This window comes from Anthonomus grandis, chromosome 5 (genome assembly GCF_022605725.1).
Source record: "Anthonomus grandis grandis chromosome 5, icAntGran1.3, whole genome shotgun sequence".
NCBI classification, from domain to species: Eukaryota; Metazoa; Arthropoda; class Insecta; order Coleoptera; family Curculionidae; genus Anthonomus; species Anthonomus grandis.
The window spans coordinates 34,072,201-34,094,058 of NC_065550.1; the positions used below are offsets into that span (position 1 = coordinate 34,072,201).

Sequence of the window (21,858 nt, forward strand, 5' to 3'; positions counted from 1 at the left end):
AATCTGATAGATAAAACAGAAGTTGAAAAATGGGCAAGAGGTGATGACGAGGAAAATTTGGATATAGAGATCTTAGAAGATGATGAGATCATTGCTTATTAGCAATGATCCTCCTAAACTCCTGCGACATTTCTCAGGAGAAAATTAGGAACCTGATGACGAGGATGAACTTATACAGAAAATGTCCAGCAAAGAAACGGTGATCTCATTTGATAAGTGTCTATGTTCGGCGGAAGAAAATGAATCGCCACTGCATGAAGTGATCCATCTAAGAAGAATTCGACAGAAGGCTGTCGATCTAAGCATCAAAAAACCTGTTCAAAAAACTCATTTCATTCAGGACAATTTTATCTAAAGAAAATATTAAGAGGCAATGAAGTATGTCCATATTATGTATGCAGTTAACTGTTTTCTTTAAAAATCGTAATTATTTTTCTTGTTAGATAAATTTTTACTGAATCTTTTGTTTGATTTCCTGCTAAGTTTATTTTTATTTTGAAATATGCATTTATGTATTCACATAAATAAAGGTTTTCACATAAATAAATCAATTATGTACAAATATGTTTTATGGTGATAGTGTATTTATATGGTGAAGAAAATTATCTATAAACCGAACGTGTCGGATTATAGAAATCATTTATTATGAATCCTATAATCCGAAAGTTTTGGTAAACGGAACGGGGTCTGCCAACTTTCTGTTCGGATTATCCATTGTTACTGTAGAAGGTCGGACAATCAATCATAATTAATTACCTCAAAAAAAATCATAATAAAATTTAAGTTATTAACAGAATAATTCAAATCAAAGTAAAAAGCGTGGGGTGTATTTTACTTCATTTTCATAACTCTTATCTCATAGATAGTTGCCAATAGAATAATTGTCATATTTAGTATATCACGCACCCCACGCTTTTTACATTGATTTAAATTATTCCGTTAATCACTTAAATTTTATTATATTTTTATAATTGATTTTCCGACCTTCTACTAGTGTAAAAAAACTGTTTGTAATTAAAAAGTATAAGTATAATGTGATAAATAGAAAATACAATTAATGCCACGTACAACTAAGCAAAATCTGCTGGCCGTTCGTGCAACTACAGACAAGCCCGTTTAAATGTCATTGATCACAGATTGTTTTTGAAGGTTAACCAAAGTTGTGTGTTATTGTAAATAAAAAAGAATTTATTAATCCTGGCAGTTCTAATAAGGATAATAAGAAACTGTTATCAAATTATTGCTTTGTCATCGGTCCTTGGTACCTGTGCAAAGTTTCAGGTGGATCAGACTTTTAGAAACCAGTGAAAATTATGCTCAAAGTTTCTTTACATACATACAACCCGAGCTAATAAAACCGTGTTAATAATATCAATGACACTCATTGGAAAACGATAATACTGGAATTGAATAAATAATAAAACAACTTACCCGGATAATTTGGTGAAAGCGGCAAATCCGATCTTGCTGGCCACCAATCTCCTGAGCGCCTGAAATTGACACTCCAGTTCCTCGTCCGAAATGGTTTTTTGATCGCCCTCGCGGGCCACTAAAGCCTGCAACGCCGCTATTATCAGCTTCTCCTTGTTTTCCGAAAATATTCCCTAGGGAGACAAAAAACAACACGCACCAATTAAATCCCTCCTAAACATTTTTGAAAATACCTCTTGGGTCACACTATACAAAAGTCCGCTGTAAGAAATATTCGCGTTAAACCTCCTCACGCAATTAGCCAGGGTCATATTGGGCAACGTGCTCTGAAACAGCTTCAAATGCAAACTTTCAACTTCTTCCTCGACCGGTATGTGCAAGGGCCCCAAACGTAAACCTCGGGGGGTGCGTCTCATGGTAATATAAACGTCTTTATTACCCGAGGCTCTCACCCCGTCCAACAGCGAGGCTAAGAGAGAATCTCTATGAAAAAAAAAATATTGAATTTCAAGGTAATAAACGTGAGGGAATTGCGCACCTATCAGTGGAAGAATAGGATCTAATTTGTCCGTTAACGTACTCGATACTAAATTGTTGCGGATTATCACAATCCCGTACTAAAGCGAAAATATCACATAATGGTTGTAAAGTACAAATACTGTAGGTTTGCGGGTCGCGTTCCAGCAGACAGAACTCGGACAGGCACAAAATGCGACGCACCGGTTCCGGATGTCTCACTTTATGGATTTTTTGTACATTAAACTCCGCCGCCGAGGTCAAATATTCATCATCGCTGAAATGTAACTGTTAGATCACTGGATTGCTTAATGCAAATAATACTGCCGTGCTAAGACAAGAGGTCGTATCGGAGTTTTCATATATTTAAAGTACAGGGTTATTCACGACATGCGACAAGGACTATTATGGTAAACAACAGAGTAAAATAAAAAGTGGGATCATCAAAGGCGTTCTAGAAGTATCTGTCTTTTAAAATCATTTTCATGACTTGCAGAGAGTTTCAAAGTGCAGAAACATAACAAAGTTATGTTTTTTTTAACACCTTATTATTTGATTTTCGGATTCTACATCGTAAATAAAGGTAGGTTTTATTGACGAAGATTTACCCAGCCTAAACATTAAAGGTTTCGAAATATTTGGTGCTTAAATACTGTGATAATTTCAATAAAAAATTCCTTAACATGTGGTTTCTCTTTTTTACTATAGTTGCACTGAGGAGCACTAAAAAATTTGATGTTACATTTCATTTATAAAAAGGTTACTATTTTATACAGGGCCTTCAAGAATTAAACAAACACTAATTCACAGAAATATAATAAATTTTTTCCTTTAAACATTTATCTTTTATTAGAAGAATTTGTTTTTCAAGTTTCTAACTTTCTTAGTTTTAGAGATACGAGCATTTTCACCTTTTAAATTCTCAATTTTTTTAAAGAAAATATTTTCAATTTTTAGGCTTAATTTATTATTTAATTCAGAAAGTCTAGTATAACTCTTGTTGATAAGTTCTAAAATTAATTAGGAAAAAAAATAATCAAAAACGCGTTAAAAATTAAAAGTCAAAAAGTCATGAGTCAAAAAAGATAGCTTGAAAATCAAAAGAAATGTTTAAAAAATGTGAGTTGAAGAAACTGTCATTAAAAACTGTCACAAAATGGAAAAGTAACTTGCAGTCGTAACGTAATAATTTCGTAGAGTTCATTGTTCATTTCCTGTGATTCATGCCAGTTTTGCGATAGTATAGAGTTAAATTTAAAAATATAATTATATAGATAATTCTGCAACAATAAATTATTTGTGTATAGTATCCAGTAGTAATGGCCAAGCTCACTGTTTTAATATTAGGAGGTTGTGGTTTCGTTGGACGAAACCTGGTAACATACTTACTAGATAATGGCTTGATTAATTCCATTGTAGTAGTGGATAAAGTACCACCCCAAGTAGCTTGGTTACAATTGGTTATTAAATTGGTACAATTTAAGAGTGCTAATCTTATAAATAAAGAGTCTTGTAAAAGCGCGTTTAGTCTTTCTGATGGCTCTACATGGGATCTCGTAGTAAATTGTGCTGGTGAAACGAAACCTGGCCAGACTGATCCGGTGTATCAAGAAGGAATCCTTAAACTCCTTAGTATAAATTGTGCAAAACAGGCTGCTCTTATGAATGTTGGAAGGTATATTGAACTATCTTCAGGCAACATGAATTCTTACGATAAGGTTCCTCATAAAGAATCAGACCCATTGGAGCCTTGGGGATTTATTGCTAAATGGAAAAAAGAGGTAGAAGCTCAACTAAGTGAAATTCCAAACTTAAAATACACGGTTTTGCGTCTTCCTCTAGTGTATGGTCTAGGAGATAAACATTATATCACGCCTCGCATTTTAGCAGCAGCTATTTACAAAGAACTTAAAAAAACAATGAAACTTTTATGGAATGAAGATCTAAAGGTGAATACCGTTCATGTTGAAGACGTTTGCAGGGCTATTTTGTTTCTTTATGAAAAAGAAGAAGCTATAGGCCAGATATATAAGGATCCATTTCAAAACCTTCTTGCTGATATTTTTAATGTAGACGTTTCTTATTATGGCAAAATGGTCTCTTCAGTGATTGACTTAGAGAGTGCCACTGAAGAAGTTAATGATCAAAATTTGGTTCCTTGGGTAGAAGCTTGTCGGCGAGACGCCATCGAAAATACTCCGCTATCACCACACATGAACTCTCTTTTGCTCCAGTACAAACATTTGTATTTAGATGATAGTAAACTGAAAAATTTTGGGCTTTAGTTTAAATGTGCCTAAACCCACAGTCGAAAAGGTAAGAAATTTAATTAAAGCCAATCAAAGAGCAATTAGTTATAGCCTAAACCGTTGGAATCATTCCGTCTAGGTGCAGAATTTTGATTTTATATAATGATATATTTATCGGTGCCTTACAGAAGTCGTATTAATATATTTTTTTTATAATTCATATATTCTGTAATACAAAGTTTATACTTGTAGGTTAAGAATATTAAATTTTAGTCTTAAAATAAATGTTTGCAATGTGTGCCCAGCCCTTTTAAAATGTCTTATATATAAAATGTCAATATTATATAAAAATTGTTTTGTATATTTTTATTAGTAAAATAAATATTGAATTTCTTTTATATTGTATTAAAAAAAAGCAAATGTTATCTGAAATATTTTTATCAATTATTTTTATGTTTTAGTTTTTAAAATTATAATGCTTCGTTTCCTAAATAGTGAAATTTAATATTTACAAAATTACATTCCAATGTGAAATTTGTGATTTACTTTATATATCCTTAATTATTGTAATGCTATTTTTTACATGTAGTAAATGATATACTATATAAACATTCATTAATGATTATTATTATTATTGTGTGTAAACTCATTTTTTGCTTATATAGGAAGTTTTTTGCGCAAGGAAATAATAGTTATAGATTTTTTTTTTTAAATTATAGTGATAGTTATTATAAAATATGCTCAATTTTATTATGTACTTAAGTTGTTAAAATATTGCTGATGTTGAAATTGTATGAGATGTTTGTATATTTCTTCATTTATGAAGATGAATAATAAAAAATTTAAAAAAAATAAAAATTGGTTAGTCAGTCAGAAACTAAAAATAAAATAAGGAAAACAGTTAAAAAAAATTAAAATTTCAGGTTGTCAGTTAACAAAATCACTGAAATGTTAGAAATGTCAAAGAAAATCAGTCAAAAATAGTCAGTTATTAAAAAAATTAAAAAGCTTAATTTGCCAGTCAAAAAATTCACGCAAATATGTAAAAAAAAATATTTTTCGTCAAAAAAGACACTAAAAACATTTTTCTTTAATATTTTATTCATAAAGGTTGTTTGACATGGATAGTTTTCAGTCAGAAAGTCAAGGTTTTATTTAAATCAAAAAAGGACAGTTTAAAAGATTTTTTTTTGAACATCAAAATTAAATCAAATAATTCACAAAAATTAAATAAATTTTGTCCTGTTTTTTCCAAGTACAAAACCACTGTATTGGGGGTTGGCGTATGGAGTGTTGCCTACCCACTTAGGGCATTCTTATAGTTAAAAGTGGCCAGTGTAACAGAGCTCACATTTTAAAGGACAAAAGTCGTTTTAATTTTATATTTTGTTTTCGCTTAAATTCCTTATATTTCTGGAATAGCCAAAAAACAAAATAAATTAAATAAATAAATTGATCACTGGTTTTTTACCAAATCTTGATTCATAAAGAGAATTAAAAAAAAAATCACAATTTTTTCCCAAAATTTTACTGATATTTTGAAAATATCTGACTGTCAGTTATTTTCCTACTTTCACCAGTTTAATAAGCAAAAATCAATTGATAAATCAGCGATTTTTGCTTTGAATTTTCAACAAAAAAAATCACAATATTTTATTTAAAAAAAAATCCTTTGTCAGATAATAAGCCAAAAAATTCGAGGTTATGAGCTAAAGAAAACATTGAATAAATAATGAAAAAACGATGCCCTCGGTCACACGAGACCCTATAAAAATCAAACCAAAAATTAGGTTGTCACTCAAAAAAATTAATGATTTTTTTATGAAAAAAAAAATTAATATTTGAAAAATACGCTGAAATATGTGTCCAATATTTCTAGTAGAATGTACGTTCCAATTTTCAAAGCTATAACTTTCACGGTTTCAGAGATCTGACTATCTGGATCCCTTTTTCTATTTTCATTTAGAAAATAATAATTTAACTTCCATGACTAATTTTTTAATTTTTTTGAAGAAACGTTGAAACATGTAACAAACGATTTTATTAGGAGAATCTATATTCCAATTTGCAGGTCTCTAATTTGCTTAAATTCAGCGATATGAGCATTTTTTCTTCCAATTACAATTTTTTTAAAAGAAAATATTTTCAACTTCAAGGTCTAATTCGTTTCATTTAAAAAAAAGAATACATAAACGTTAAAATAGGTGACCAATTTTTTTTTTTTGTAGAATGTATATTCCAATTTTGAAATCTATAACATTTAGAGCATTTGGTCTCTTTCTATTTTAATTTAGAAAATAATAATTTAACTTCCAAGACTAATATTACATTTTTTTTAAAGAAACTCTCTAGCATATATCACATGATTTTATCAGAAGAATCTGTATTCCAATTTTCAAGTCTGTAACATTCTTGATATTAGGGATATAAATAAGCATTTTCTCCCTTAAATTTCAGTTTTTCTAGAAAAACTTTTAAAGAAAATATTTTCACCTTCAAAGCATAATTTGTTTCATTTTTAAACATTGTTGAAAAAACGCTGAATGCTCATTTCTATTTTTAACAGGATTCCTACATTTCTTTTACGAATTCTACTGGTTCTTCTAATACAGCTGCATCTTCTTTCTAGGGGAATTATGAAAAAGCATTTTTTAAATTCGTAATTTTTCTTTAGCAACTTAACCCAGTTTTCGCCTCATTAACAAATTCTTTAGCTTATTTTTGCTATTTAAACTATAAATACGACTTTTAAAATTTCTATACAAAGAGATCTTAGTTAGTAGATAAAATATAGACAAAAATCTCAAAGTTCATCACTTACGACCTGTTGTAGCACGACAGTATAAGTCTTTGGTGTTCTCAAGATCTACAAGGCGTTTAAAAGTGTTTAAAACACCCTGTAGTTCGTGAGATGTTGTGTCTGTACCTATATTTCCCAAATCTCTGCCTCTGGAAGTCCTCTAAACTGATAGGCTGTCCTAGCACCTTAACATTGACCCCCAAGAATGAAGAAGCGCTCTCCATAATTTTGATTTTAATTTCTTCGAAATCCGCCGATTGGAATAAATGCAAACGTCCGAATCCACCGCAAACTATTACAAAACCGCCTGAAGCAAGTTTAAAATATTATCAAAAATTCCACACGAAACAAGCTTATTATTACCTGGGTAATCATTGACCGTGCAAATACCTTCGAAATTTTTATACGTATAACTGGCAAGAATGGTGTTGCTGGTGGGATCAAGCTGATCCAAGGAATACGGGGTCACTTCCAGTAAAGTGGGAAGTTTTATGTCCGACCAATGATATTTATAAGCTTGATACCTCTGCGAGTTAATGTTATATTAAGTCGTTTGATTAAACGAGTGAAGTACTTACGAATATTTCCCGAGGTTTCTCCACAAACAGGCTCCTAAACCTCATCGTTTCGGTGATGAGGCTTATCCTGTGATCGGTGGAAAATATCATTTTGTTGATCTTTTTGTCTTTTTTCACCGTTATCTGAAACTCGTTTTGGGCACTTTTAATCGCTTGGATGCCGTAAAATTCATTGTAGGGCCATTTGTTCGTCACATCGAAGGTGGACGGGTTGTAAGTGGTGATACCTCTGCTTCCGATAGAGAATATTCTTTTGTATCTAAGGAAAAAAGTCAATGATACCAGAAAACTTGAGAGAGAAGGTTTTTTATTATTATTTTATGATAATAAGTAGTGGGTATAGTTTTTGTATTGTATAATGACATAGAGATGCTTTCTTTTTATATTACTTTTTATAACAAAATCTAGCCAAAAATGGAGTAAGTCAAGGAGAACCCTTATCAGACTCCCTTTTCAGTCATCTCCTATATCATCGTTTCATTTTGTTTTACTGATATTGCTATAATATTAAAAAAAGCTATAGCAACTAAATGGAACAAACCATGAGAAAATGTTTGAATAAATACTGATAAAAATAAATTACTGTTAGTTAAAGTTAATTACAAAGATACCTTCCAAGTACTGGCATGAAAACCTTAATGAGTCCAACAACAATTATAAGAATGAACTAGTTACTTAGCCCATCTCAATAAAATTAAACAACCCGATAAATGTGTGACTTAAATCACATATTTCTAGAGTGTAAAGTATAATTTCTAGTGACATAGTCATACTGCTCTCACTACCTCCAAACTTGCTCAAATAACCTATTTAATATGAAGTATTTCCAACACTGTTCATGAGTTATGTAATTTTAAACTAGGACCATTCTGCACAGGCTTCAAGAATCTTTGACATGCAGAGAAGATGTGTGCATGTTATTTCAAGAATATGTTATCCTGACTTTAGTCAACATTGCTTTTCTGATCTTGGCATACTTACATTTCCATATATTTTTATTTTACATTGTCTGACCTATATCATTAAGAACATTGATACTTATACAGTACAGTAAGACATACATAATTATCCTGCTCGTTATAATTCTAATTTTGTGTTATACAATGTTCTGCCACTCCATGTCAGACTACTATCGGGAAGACTTTTTATAAAGAAAATTAAAAATTATCTCATTGCAAAGCTATTTTATTCTCTTGACAAGTACTTTAGTAATGGTTTTATTGATCTTTAAGGTTCCTAGTATCTTGCTTAATATTTGCTGTATATAAGATATGTTTGAGTAATAAGCTGGGTTTATATTATTTTAATGAGTTTTATAACTATATTTACTAGTGTTGTCTTTATTTTATTATATTTTTTATATATATTTTTGATGCGTTAAAGCACCTTGTGTAATTATTTACCAATAAATATCAAGCTATCTATAATTTTCTGTGATCTCTCAAAGGCCTTTGACTATGTGTCACACTAGGTCCCGCTAAACAAGCTGCTTCTCGGTAATATTTTAAGAATTATTGACTCTGTCATAAAAAACTGATGGTTTCCAAATATGGTAATATAATCTATGGTGGGGACGTGCAACAGATTAGGTACAAGTCTTTAAAATACAACAAACTGTGATAAAAATGTTGTTTAACACAAATCGAAAGTGACAGTTGTAGACTTTTATTTAAACAATTACAAATTTGAACAATGATAGTAGTATATTTACCACCTTTCTGAATTTGGTACAGTTGCATATAGCCTCGACACAGGAATTTAATCACCTACTACTGCAGATTTATACTCAGATAGTCTTGAGGAATTTTATTTCTGTTTATCCTCATAGTCCTAATTTCTTCATTATGTCATATAGGCCTTACATTACTAAGGTATATACATTTCTGCGGTTGGTGCCATAGTCCAGAATCTTGTGATATTTTTGGTGGATTTTATGGGAATCAACCTCCTATTGTAGTCATTTTGTATGTAACATATAATTTAAATGTATTTGACTTATTTAATTGGAAAGAAAGAAATGTTATAAATTCATTGCCTAAAATTATTGTGAGCTTTATGAAGTTTAAATGGATTAGCAAATTTCCGTGAAATATAGGGATCTGGAAACAAGTATAATTTCATGTAGACATTTAAACGTGTCCAACCAGTGGGCACTCAGTGTCTGTTTTAGGAAAAATGTTTTGGGTCCTAATTTATATAAAGTAAAAAAATTCATATATGATAAAATATGGTCTAATAAATTGTTTACAAAAAAACATAGAAAATATGTCTTTGGCTCTGTCGCCTAACAATATTTTTTTAATTGCTAGAACTGATAACAAAAAATGGATTTTGATGACGATGCCTATATGTGCCAATTCCCACCTCAATTTTTTATGGTAAAAGGTATCAAAGGCTTGGAGCTGCCCTAGAAGATATCTGTTCCACAAATAAGAACGTTCCAGCTGATATCATTATAATACCACCTGGTCCTGACAGTCAGACTGACGAAGAGGATATAGATGATGATTTGGTTGAAGAGAATGCAGTAAGCCAGTTTCCTAGGGATATCCCAGGTCAAATTGAGGTACACTATGTGGATGAGAATGAAGATACTAGTGATGTTTTGCGCCAAAATCTACTAAAAGGCTCTGCAGGTATCAAACTAGAAGATGCTGGTCAATCGTTGCGAAAAAAAGAAAAATCCAGTGAACCCAGATGGACTCAAAATATTATTGATATATCTTTACCATCAACGCCTGGGGCCGCTGATCCGTTAGAAATAGTCAAAAGCGACTTACAGGATTGTACTCCAATTGAAATCTTTGAAAAAATATTTGATGACAAGATTGTAGACCATATTGTACATGAAACAAACTTATATTCCTCTCAAAAAAATAATCATGTCTTTTTCGTTTCTAGAGCCGACATAAAATTGTTTCTTGCAATTTTGTTATTTACTGGATATCACAAGCTTTCCCGTGAGCGTCTCTATTGGAGCCTTGATGAAGACGTTGGCGTGCCCTTTATAGCAAATTCCATGCCTAGAAATCGTTTTCAAGATATATTCATTTGGCCAATAATAATAATTTGGACGGGAATGACAAACTAGCAAAATTGCGCCCTTCGGTAGATCTTCTAAATCAAAATTTTTTGCAATAGGGCATCTTTCACGAGGAGCTCTCAACAGATGAAGCTATGGTGAAATATTTTGGGTACCATCCCTCAAAACAATTTATAAAAGGCAAGTCTACCCGTTTTGGTTATAAGGACTGGATGTTGACCAGCTCCACAGGATATTGTTATTCCTTTGATACGTATTGCGGTGCCAAGTCGTCAAATCCCGCTTTAGCTTCAAAATTACCCTTAGGATCAACGGTAGTATTAGACCTCTTAGAAAACATTGCAGTCCCTTCGGACCATACTGTGTACTTTACTAGTTTGGACCTTCTAAAAACACTTAGAGAAAAAGGCCAGAGGACCACAGGCACTGTTAGGGAAAATAGGACCAAAAAATGTCCACTGACGAACAACAAACTATTTCAAAAAAAGGAATGTGGTTCTTATGAGTATAGGTATGATAGTGATTCTCATGTTTTATTTGTGACGTGGAAGGATAATAGCGTTGTAACTTTAGCAACAAATTATGACAAATTTGAACCTTTGTCAAGAGTCAAACGTTGGTCAACTGCTGCAAAAGAAAAAATTGATGTTCCTCAGCCATTTTTAATGGACGAGGGAGAGATTTTTAAGGACGGTCTTTCTTGCTAGCTTAACAATTAACAAAAAATATGTCATCACTGGTGACTTTAATGTTAAGTTTAATCTAAACCAGACACAGTCGAGGAGGGTTGTTGATTTGTTTTCTTGCTTTGGGCTTTATCCAGTTGCTAGAGGTGCTACGAGGGGTTCAAATTGTCTGGATAATATTTTTACAACTGTCTCCAGTTCCAATTGTAATGCTAATATTTGTGATCCATCATTGTCTGATCACTTGGGAATTGTGTTTCAATTTAAACAGAGCATCCCCGTTCGAGGTGACGCTGTTCGTATATGTTACCGCCCTATAACAGATTGGGGATTGTTAAATTTTTATAATGCGGTGGAGAACTTTGATTGGGACTTCATAGGCAATACTAGTGATGTTGATATCTCTTTTAATTCTTTTGTTAAATCTCCGAGCGAGGCTTATTTAATGTGTTTTCCACTGAAGTCAAAATCAGCGAATACCGCCAGGCGCTCAGCTGCTTCTAAGTGGTTTGATGAGTCTCTCAGGGAGATGAGAGAACGGCTCTGTTTCTTAAGACGGGCTAGTCAACAATACCCCAATTTGATATCAAGTGATACTATCCGCACCTACCGTATCAAATACCGGCTTGAAATTCAGACAAGGAGGAGAAAGGTCAATGACAACTTCATTAGCCAGTCAAGTAACCCTGTCCGGGCAATGTGGCGGGTAATTACAGCTCTGAACCCTAGCGTAAAGGAATCGGAGCTGAGTGATATTAATGCCAGCCATTTTAATGAATCTTTCGTGAATGTTCCTGCCAAACTAAAAGAGACTCTTCCTCTGCCTCCCAAAAATCCTTTAGCTTATTTGACTGGCCCTTGCGGACCCGGCTTTTCCTTTGCCGAAGTTACTTTCATCCAGGTCCGTCAGGTGATTGATGGCATGAAGAATAGTGCAAGCAATGATCCATATGATTTGAATATCAGACTCATAAAGACTATTAAGAATTTAATTATTGTTCCCCTGACCAAACTAATCAACCTGGCTATCTTTGAGGGCACATTTCCATCCTGTCTTAAAATTGCTAAGGTCATTCCTATTTACAAAAAGGGTTCAAAAGTGGATGTTGAAAACTACCGTCCCATTTCTCTGGTGCCTATCATTGGAAAGATTTTTGAATCTTTACTCAAGACTCAAATAGAGCAGTATTTTGAACAAAACTCTTTATTTTATGTGAACCAACATGGGTTTAGAAAGAAAAACTCCACCACTGGTGCGGTCCAGAACCTGTGTGACGTGGTGCTTGACGGATTTGAAAGTGCTCTGTACTCCCAAGCCTCATTTTACGATTTATCTAGGGCTTTTGATTGTGTGGAGCATAATATTCTTCTTCAAAAGCTCAACCACTACAAATTTTGTTCGAGAAGTCTGTCACTGCTACAGTCCTACTTGAGTGACCGAAGTCAGTTTGTTTGTTTTGGGAGATGTAGGTCTCAGAGTTTGTCGATTGAGCATGGAGTGCCTCAGGGATCCGTTCTCGGGTCTATCCTGTTTCTTATATTTGTTAATGACCTACCAACTTGTCACCCTGATTGCACTTTCTATTTGTATGCTGATGATACTACATCCCTGTGTCCTAATAGGAGTTGGGCAAACATTTCGCTCAAGGCTCAAGAATCTTGTTCTCAGTTTAGAGACTGGGCCGTTTCCAATAGATTGTGCTTAAATGAGTCCAAAACTCAAAATATAATTTTTCCCCTTCGGGACGTTGATTCCCAGCAACAATCTTTAGGTGTGTCTGTGGATTTTCTGGGTGTTAGATTGGATAGTGGTTTGACGTGGCAAGGTCACATAGATGAATTGTCAACCAAATTATCAAGGTGTACTTTCCTGATTCGTAATTTGTCTGGGTCTGTCTCCGCAGGTACTCTCAGGACAGCTTACTTTGGATATTTTCACTCTCTAATGACGTATAAGTTACTAAACTGGGGTCATTCAGCGCATATGCCCAGGATTTTTGCATTGCAACGTCGATGTCTGCGAGTGATTGCGCAGATTGGATACAGGGATTGTTGTAGGGTCCACTTCAGGGTTCTGAGAGTTCTCACCTTACCAAGAAGAAAGAAAGAAAGAAAGAAAATGTGCTATATTACGTAAGACAACAAAATCTTGTGTACAAGCATCCTAAAAACTAAAAAAACTAAAAAATTCCAAATTCACTTTAAATTTCAAACAAACATAACTTCTAAAACACTTTACCATAAAATTCACACACATTACCAAAATTAATCATAACAAAACAGATTGAGAAAAAAAAGCATCTTTTTGATAAATTTCATTAAAAAATAAGTAAAGCTGTCAATAAAACAGAATTTAGAAGAAGTAAATTACATTATTTAACAGGAAACAAAACTAAAACACTAAAATGATGTCAGAGCACAGGTTAAAAGGTATCATTAAAAAAATCGTCAAGGCTATAATATGCCCTGGATAATAAAAGTGATTTTAATTCCTTTTTGAATCTCTTAACTTCTAAAATTTGTCTGATACATAGAGGAACATGGTTGTAAATTTTTTTGCTGAGGTATATAAGTGAGTTCTTCGTGAGGGAGGATGTAGGGATTGGTAAGGGAAAATCGTTAACCTGGCGAGTCATATGACCAGTGTTAGAGGGAGGTTTAGGACATTTATGAATAAGAGTAGCTGTTTCTAAGATAAAAAGAGAAAAAAGAGTTAGGATTTTTTGAGATATAAAGAGAGGTTTACAAGAATCTCTTAACCCAGCGGAACATAGGTATCTAACTGCCTTTTTTTGAATCACAAAAATTATGTTTAATAATCCCTTGTTGCTTAAACCCCAAAAAGGCAAGCCATAACGAAGGTGGGACTCAATAAGAGAAAAGTACACTGAACGTGCAACTACCCCTCCCAGCTCATGCCCCGCCATTCTTACTGCAAAGCATCCAGAGGATAATTTTGATGCAAGATTTAGGATATGATCTTCGAAGCGAAGGCGACCATCAATAGTAATACCAAGGAACTTACAGCTTTCTTTGTTTTGCAAGGGGGAGTTTTCACTAAACATAAGGCCCTGAACGTCACACTTAAATCCCATAATAAAGGTTTTGCCCACATTAAATACAAGCCTGTTTGCAGCACACCACTCCGATAAAATCTTAAGATCCTTAAAAGGGCCTTCACACTTCTGTACCTTGTATTCATTAGGGAAAACCTACCCAGGTTTGTGACTCATGCTAGCACTCACAGTCATGACACCAGAAATAGCGGCTCCTTGGTGGCACCATTTAGGAGACTTGAGTGTACCCGTAATGGCGTGTCTTATTATGGAATTAAGTTCTTTAATGTCCTGTCGGTCTCCGTTAGGGATTTGCCTCTTAATGCTTATAAGACAAAGGTAAAACATTTTTTAGTCACCAATGCTTTTTATTCATTTGAGGAATTCCTGAGCTCAAATTTCAGTGCTATTGCATAGGCTGGGTCTCTTGACTTTTAGTGTTAAGTGTTTTTAAGCATTACTTTTTAGGCTTATATGTGTTTTATTTTTGTTCTTAGGTAAAACGAATTTTACAGTTTAATACTTTTATTTGGAGTTATATTTTTGACTGACTTGTGTAAAAGCTTTATACTTTTTGGCATGAATAAATAAATAAATTTTACGACCAAGCAGTCAGCAATTACCAAATCAATATTCGCGGTAAAAAGTGGTGGTGGTGGTGCCTGTTTACCCCTATATATGGTAAATATGTCAGTTGTAAATTCATGGAGATTACATCAATTAGTCTCAGCAGAGAAAATGGATTTGCCTGGATTCCAAAGACATATTGTGTTGCATTACTTGAATTGCTTTGGCAAATCACGGTTTGTGAAACAGAGACCTGCTGCTCAAGTTCTTCAAACGATTAGACAACACGAAGGTGGTCACTTCCCACGCAAACTGGAAAAGCAATCAAGGTGCACTGTGTGTCATCAAAGAGCTAGATGGGCTTGCATAAAATGTCAAGTAACACTTTGTTTGGAACGAACCTGTTTTATAATGTATCACTCTCATTAAAATAAGTTTTCTTTTGTAAAATAAAAAAGTTGTTTTGTCTGCCAAGTTACCATTGTACTCATCTGAGTACATATCTATATCTAAGTTATCTTTAGAATTAGAATATAGGTTTTATATATCCTTTTGTTAAGAATATAGATATTATCACAATGACATGTATTTTTTTTATTTTTTTGGCTAAAAAGTACCCTGGGTTGTACTAATGGGTTAACAAAGAAAGACAATATTAGCCAAATTTATGGCATATTGTATATTTGCAAAGATTCTGTATGGTTTTGATAAATTACATTTCCTAAGAAGGTTTTAAGACAGACTTGTCTCGCCCGAAAAAGTAAGTACTTCTATGCTACCTTTATAAGCGATTTATTATTAATTATCACGCTTACAGGAAAGGAAATATATTTTAGTATATAATCTACAACAAATACTTACTTGCCCTTCCAAGTGGAATGCTTCGTAACAAGAAAACATGCTAAATCTTGATTATCTGATATAGGCATCATTTTTCCAGATTTAACATTCAAACAACTAGAATTTTAAAAACCCGATTCGGTTTATAACAGGGTCACATGGCCCCTATGGCAAGTTTTCACGCGAATTTCCACAGTTTTATCAGTTTCCTTACGTTTTTGTGGGAGGCGAGAAAATCGCTAAATACAAAATCTCTGTCAGCTGTTTTTGTTGCTGTTGTTATATGTGTGTGAAGCTAACCTCAAATCGAGAACGCAGCATATGTCGTTTGACTGGAAGCCATTTATAGTCCGCGCCTCCGGTTATTTATTGCCATTATCTCCTCAAAATACCCAAGGGATTTTATTTAATTTTTTGTCCAGACATTAATAATGAATTACAGAATCGATTTATGGAGGTTATTAGTCTCTTTTAAGGTTTGTTTTTGTGAAAATGAAATAAATAATTAAATGTTAATGTCATGAAAATGCCCTTCTATAAAATAAAAAGTAATAGCCTAAGATTGTTAGGACTTCAGCTCGTAAATTCAAGAAAATCACTTTAATTTTCAAAAGAATTGTCTTTATTCCTATGAATACTGCATACCCGTAAGCTTCTTATTTAATAGGTGTATGTTGGGTTGCATATATTTAGAGTATATCGGATTCACATTAATCTCATTCAAAGTTGCCGCAACTTTGACACAGGGTTGCCAGGTGTGCCAAAGGGGCGCTTTTAAATTTCAAATGGCGTGTAAAATTTTGGTACATGCGCCGGGCGCCTAAAGTGGCGCTTTTGTATTTTGTATCGTGCACCTTGATTGTAGACTAGTCAAAAGAAGCATTGGTTTTGGTTGGTTCTTAATACGATTAATTTCATAAACAAATCCAACTACCAAAAGGGATCGTCTGCCATTCGCCTTTGCATGAGCGTGAGCGTAAACTGGACTTAAGCACTACAGATGCTTATGACAACTTTGCTCGTCAACCGTTAAACCGTGACAGTTGTCATGTTGACAGTTGACATGGCGGCAACATTATTGTTTGTAGTTTGTGTTTTGAATTGAAATTGATTGATTTTGCTTTATATATAGGATGTTTTTTTTTGTTAAATATGTTAGAATATTTAATTTAGAAATATGTAATATTTTTGTTGTCATTATTTTTATGAGAAAAGTTATTTTGTAGAATTCCCATTTATTTTATTCCCATATTTTTTTAAAATAAAGTATATGAGTATTTAAACACATTTGTTTCTGATTACAAAAAAAAAACAAATTAAAATTAGGTAATTACTATTATATTTAATAAAATAATAAATATGTATATCTATACCGGGTGCTGCATCTCATTACGCACCATAGGAATTACAATGCAAAAATAAAGAAATAGAAATTCCTGCTTCCCTAATTGCTTTAGCTAAAAAGTTTATAGGACCTTTTTTGTAGCAAATTAATTTTGTTATAAGAAGGTATTTTTATAAAACAAGATATTTGAATCGTGGAGGCAAAATTGTTGAAAATGTTCTTTCCCTTTTCTCTTTCCATCACCTGTTTAGTAATTAGGAAACAAACATTATCTTTGTTGAAACTTACTACAGTATCAAATTTCTAAAATGATTTATTCTATACAGGAAAAAGTAGAGATGATAAAACTTTATTATTCTGGAACTAGTACACGGGAAGTAAGTGCTTTATTTATAAAATAGTTATGAAATAGTGTAATTATTAGTTTAAACTTGGTACAGTAGTTTATTGCAAATAAATATTGTTGTTATTACATAATATGACAGATTTTTGAAGTTTCAAAAAAGATAATGTTTGTTTCTTAATTAGCAAACAGGTGATGGGAAGGGAAATAACATTTTCGACGATTTTGCCTCCACGAATCAAATATCTCGTTTTATAAAAATTCCTTCTTATAGCAAAATTAATTTGCTACAAAAAAGGTCCTATAGACTTTTAAGCTAAAACAATTAGGGAAGCAGGAATTTCTATTTCTTTATTTTTGCATTGTAATTCCTATGGTGCGTAATGAGATGCAGCACCCGGTATAGGAAACTGTGAATAAAAGGAAATCCACATTTGTCCAATATTTGAAACTCCCGCTAATTTTTTAATAATTTTTGCGTCCTGTCAAAAGGTGGCGCATTTTAGTGTCAAAACTGGCGCGTGACAGTTAGTAAAACCTGGCAACACTGCTGTCAAACATCATCTGCTACGTTCTCGACTTAAAAAGGCTGTCAGGCTTTATCCAGTACTTCTGATAATTTCAATTATATTAGAGTTCGAGCTATTTTAATGACGTTTTATGTTTATGATCCTTTAAAGTAGAAAAACATGCTACGCACCCTGTACTCCCAAGAATTTTAATGTCAAGGTTACATCATTTATACTCCAAATACCACCATACAGGTGCTAAGAAGTATGTTTACATGGAGGTTCTCATACGAATAAAGATAATGCTATTGAAAAATCAAATTATTCCATCTGAAACTTAAGACTAAGGGCCCTAAGAAAGGTATGCTTATAATTTTTTAATAAATAAAAGCCCCGCTTACAAAATATTTTAATGAATTTAAATAAATAACCCTTCAAACTCAACTAGAGATCTTCATTTCAACCAATAATGCATCAGTAAATATTCTAAAACTTCTCGGGTGCACTATTAATCTCTTGCAAAAGTCTCTTCTCGACAGCAGGCACCATAAACTTTGTATCATCAACATTCACACTAATATACACAGTTTTCTGTAACTTTTTCGATATTCTGCCTGCGATACTGTGACCAGGATGTTCAGCGTTGCCCCCCATTAACACTGTGGAATTGGGAGTGTCCGAGTACCTGGATACTGCTGCCATATAAAGATTATTGCATGCAGGATCTGTGGTTTCGTTTACGTAAATCACAATCGAGCCATCCAGTTTGATTACTTGGAAAATTAGATTTTTTCCTAAGACTGACTCCTGGAATTTGTGCATTGAGGTTTTCGGGGTGACATATGTAATGTCTTTGCAGGTCTCAACCATTATGACTCTGGAAATATACAGGGGTGTGAAGGGCAAAAGAAAGTGAGAAATACTTACCAGGAAGCATAAGTTTCTAGGGGGTTGTAGTAGAAAATGAGCTTTTTAAAAATTCAATATAAATATAAACAAAAACAACAAGAACTAACCTAACCTCACCTATGTATGTGGGTGTCAATGTCAAATTGATCCTATTGAAGCGGGATTCACATTACGTAAATAGTTCCGCAGCGGAATAAAAAGCTGAAAAGTACACTAAGGTACCATAAAGAAACAAAAGGATATATTTAAACGATAAAATTGAGAGTAATTTATATAACTTATGCTATGTATTTTTTTCAATGTATGTAATAAAACTTGGTAACTTAGGCAACTCATTGTACACAAAACGAAAAAACTACGTTTACATAGGTGTTTTACTACGAATATAAAATTTCGGTAAGCAATAAAGGGCTTAAGAGAGTTCAATTTAATAACCAAATTACCGTAAAGATGTAAAAATTGATAAACACTATTAAACTGACGGACAAAATTACGCCATCAGAAAATTAAACTTTGTGTCAAAGTATAGGCAGCCCACTATAGACCCAAGTAAAAAAGAACGTTTATATGGAGGTTTTTTTATGAATGATAATTTTTATTTTACATTTGCCCGGTGACGACAACCATGAGTTTATTTTTATTCGGTAGGAGAATATTAAATAATTGGTAGTATAAAAGAGTGGAATTATACCTGGCCATAATTATGTTTAAAATAGGCAACCCAACAATCAACTATATGACAAGTAAATATCGTTTACATGGGGGCTATAATATGAATAAAAAAAACTTCAATGATGCTTTATAATCCACTTTTAATACTGAAATTATTTTTTTAAGGACTTGTTGGACTTTGTCACTTCTGGCTCCTTTTGCTCTTCAGGCTCTTTGAGCAAGGAAATATCGCTAACTCTACATTTGCATTCCTCCAGGTTGGCAAACATGTCGCTGGAAGAGTACTTGGGCGCTAACAACTTCTTGCATAAATTCCATAAAATGGCCAAAGGAAACAAGAAGAAAAAGACCACATTGACCGTAAACTGCGTGGGCGGTGCGATGACGTTCACCTTCTTCCCAGTTTCTGGATGGACGGGCCAACCATCTGCATCATAAACCACTTCTTGTTCCTTTAAATCCCGCTCGTAATACCTGAATAAATCAGTTTTATTTCCGAGGGTTTTATTGCGTAAAACACACAAACTTACTTATTAAGTTTCTTTGGGAGGTCCAGGATTTTGTCCAAGCCCCATAAGCCGATCGGCAAGAGACAGCAGCCAATCATGGCTTTTAGCATCCCCATATAGAACAGGGTAAGGCAAAAATATAAAACTATATGTAGAATCACCGAAATGGTATCGTCAAATGCGGAATAGTTCACTACTTGGGTTGGAATGGGCATGCCACCTAGATAATTATAAGAAACTATAGAACTAAAAATGTAGTTCAGAAATGTATAGAGTAATACAAGTCGTAGAAATCAAATTTCCTGCGCTTAATTAATTCAAATTTGGCGCCGAATTTGACCAGACGATTTCTATGCTCCATACATTTCTAGGAAATCAAACATAAAACAGCGTTTACATAGAGGTTTTAATCCGGATTCACACCTTGAAATCCTGCCGCGTGATACTGTTCGATCTCCAATGGATCGCATTTTAACGCCTGATCCGTTCTAAAGCAGGAACATCGACAGTGCCAGACGCAAATGCACCGATCCCGCCTCTCGAACCTCGTTCTACGTACGGCGATCAGTTGCTGTTTCAAATTGAACACTTCCAGGGAGCAGTAGAAGTTCCTCTGAGGAAGTTCACAGTAGATCTCCAAGGTGAAGATGTGCTGTTGCTGTGGCGCAATTTGGACCGGTTTGGAGGTGATGCTACCGAAACTTGCAGGTACATCCATGGGACATGTGCCTATAGCTACGTAAAATACGCTGGTCACCAGGCCGGAGTTTAGGATTTTTGCGGTGATTATTACCCGTTTTGGGTTAAGGGTTTCGGTGTAAACTTCTGAAAAGGATCGAAATTCGTTAGAAATTAAGTCTAAAAGCAATAATTATTTCTATGAGAGTATAGGCAACCCATTATGCAGCTAAACAAACAGCACGTTTATATGAGGGTTTCAATACGATTTTGTTTTCTCTTTTTTCCGATCTTCGTTCCTTTGTGCCAAATACGAATATGGCATATGGATACAAAAAGAAACAAATGAAATTAGGTGGTAATTATTTGTATTAAAGTATAGGCAACCCACTTTGTCTCTAAAAAAGGTGTACGTTTACCAAGGTGTTTTACTACGGATAAACAGGGTGAGGTGTTTTTTTTAGTTACAAACCATGGCTGGGTTACAGTTTCATAATTACATTCTGGTAATACATAGGCAATCCAACATACATCTAAAAGGCACTTTTATATGTGGTTCCAATACGAATATATATTTTCTCTCTTTCAGGATTTCCTTCCTTTGGACGAACTATTAATTAAAAATGATTTATTTTACATATAAGGCATATAGAGACCAAAAACCAGATGAAATTAGGTACCTACTACTTATTTGTATTTCAAGTATAGGCAACCCACTATGTCGCCAAAACGTTTACACCCGGGTTTTACTCCGTATATAAAAAGAGTGAAGTGCTTGTTTTTCATTACTAAACCATAGTCTTGATCATCTTCAATATTAAAAGTATATTAAATTACTTAACATTAATAAAAAAAAGAAGGAATTGAACTAATAAAACGTTCTGGAAAAGGATATGCAACCCAACCTACAAGTGAGAAAAAGCACGTTTACACGAGGGTTTCAATGCGAATACAAACGATTTTAGTTACTTTTTTAATTGTCAGTGACTTGATTACACAAATGTATGTTACAATTGACTAGTATGATAAAACATAAGCAACCTCACATAAAAAGAAGGAATTAAGGTAATAAAACATTTTGGAAAAGGATATGCAACCCAACGTTCAAGTGAGAAAAATCACGTTTA

General features: G+C 33.4%; 3 protein-coding genes across 3 annotated transcripts in view; 1 reads left to right on the forward strand and 2 right to left on the reverse strand.

Annotated features, from left to right (window-relative positions):
* The window catches only part of LOC126735870 (dnaJ homolog subfamily C member 13), a 97,726-nt gene extending 81,677 nt beyond the window's left edge, over positions 1 to 16,049 (reverse strand). Inside the window, exons 1-7 of the mRNA XM_050439963.1 lie at positions 15,788 to 16,049; positions 7,575 to 7,833; positions 7,360 to 7,522; positions 7,123 to 7,303; positions 1,970 to 2,224; positions 1,665 to 1,914; positions 1,432 to 1,604 (exon numbers count right to left, since the gene is read on the reverse strand). Coding sequence (XP_050295920.1) covers positions 1,432 to 1,604; positions 1,665 to 1,914; positions 1,970 to 2,224; positions 7,123 to 7,303; positions 7,360 to 7,522; positions 7,575 to 7,833; positions 15,788 to 15,858 — 1,352 coding nt within the window. The 5' untranslated portion in view covers positions 15,859 to 16,049. The remainder of the gene's footprint in view (positions 1 to 1,431; positions 1,605 to 1,664; positions 1,915 to 1,969; positions 2,225 to 7,122; positions 7,304 to 7,359; positions 7,523 to 7,574; positions 7,834 to 15,787) is intronic.
* On the forward strand, positions 3,174 to 4,238 carry LOC126735872 (uncharacterized). Its single transcript, XM_050439965.1, has one exon. The coding sequence runs from the start codon at positions 3,267 to 3,269 to the stop codon at positions 4,230 to 4,232; it is 966 nt and encodes a 321-aa protein (XP_050295922.1). The 5' UTR covers positions 3,174 to 3,266; the 3' UTR covers positions 4,233 to 4,238.
* A 3,618-nt stretch (positions 16,050 to 19,667) lies between the features above and the next one.
* LOC126736520 (hapless 2) overlaps positions 19,668 to 21,858 on the reverse strand; it is a 34,412-nt gene continuing 32,221 nt past the window's right edge. The window contains exons 6-8 of the mRNA XM_050440909.1: positions 20,477 to 20,878; positions 20,075 to 20,273; positions 19,668 to 20,018 (exon numbers count right to left, since the gene is read on the reverse strand). Of these exons, the coding sequence (XP_050296866.1) occupies positions 19,697 to 20,018; positions 20,075 to 20,273; positions 20,477 to 20,878 (923 nt within the window). The 3' untranslated portion in view covers positions 19,668 to 19,696. The remainder of the gene's footprint in view (positions 20,019 to 20,074; positions 20,274 to 20,476; positions 20,879 to 21,858) is intronic.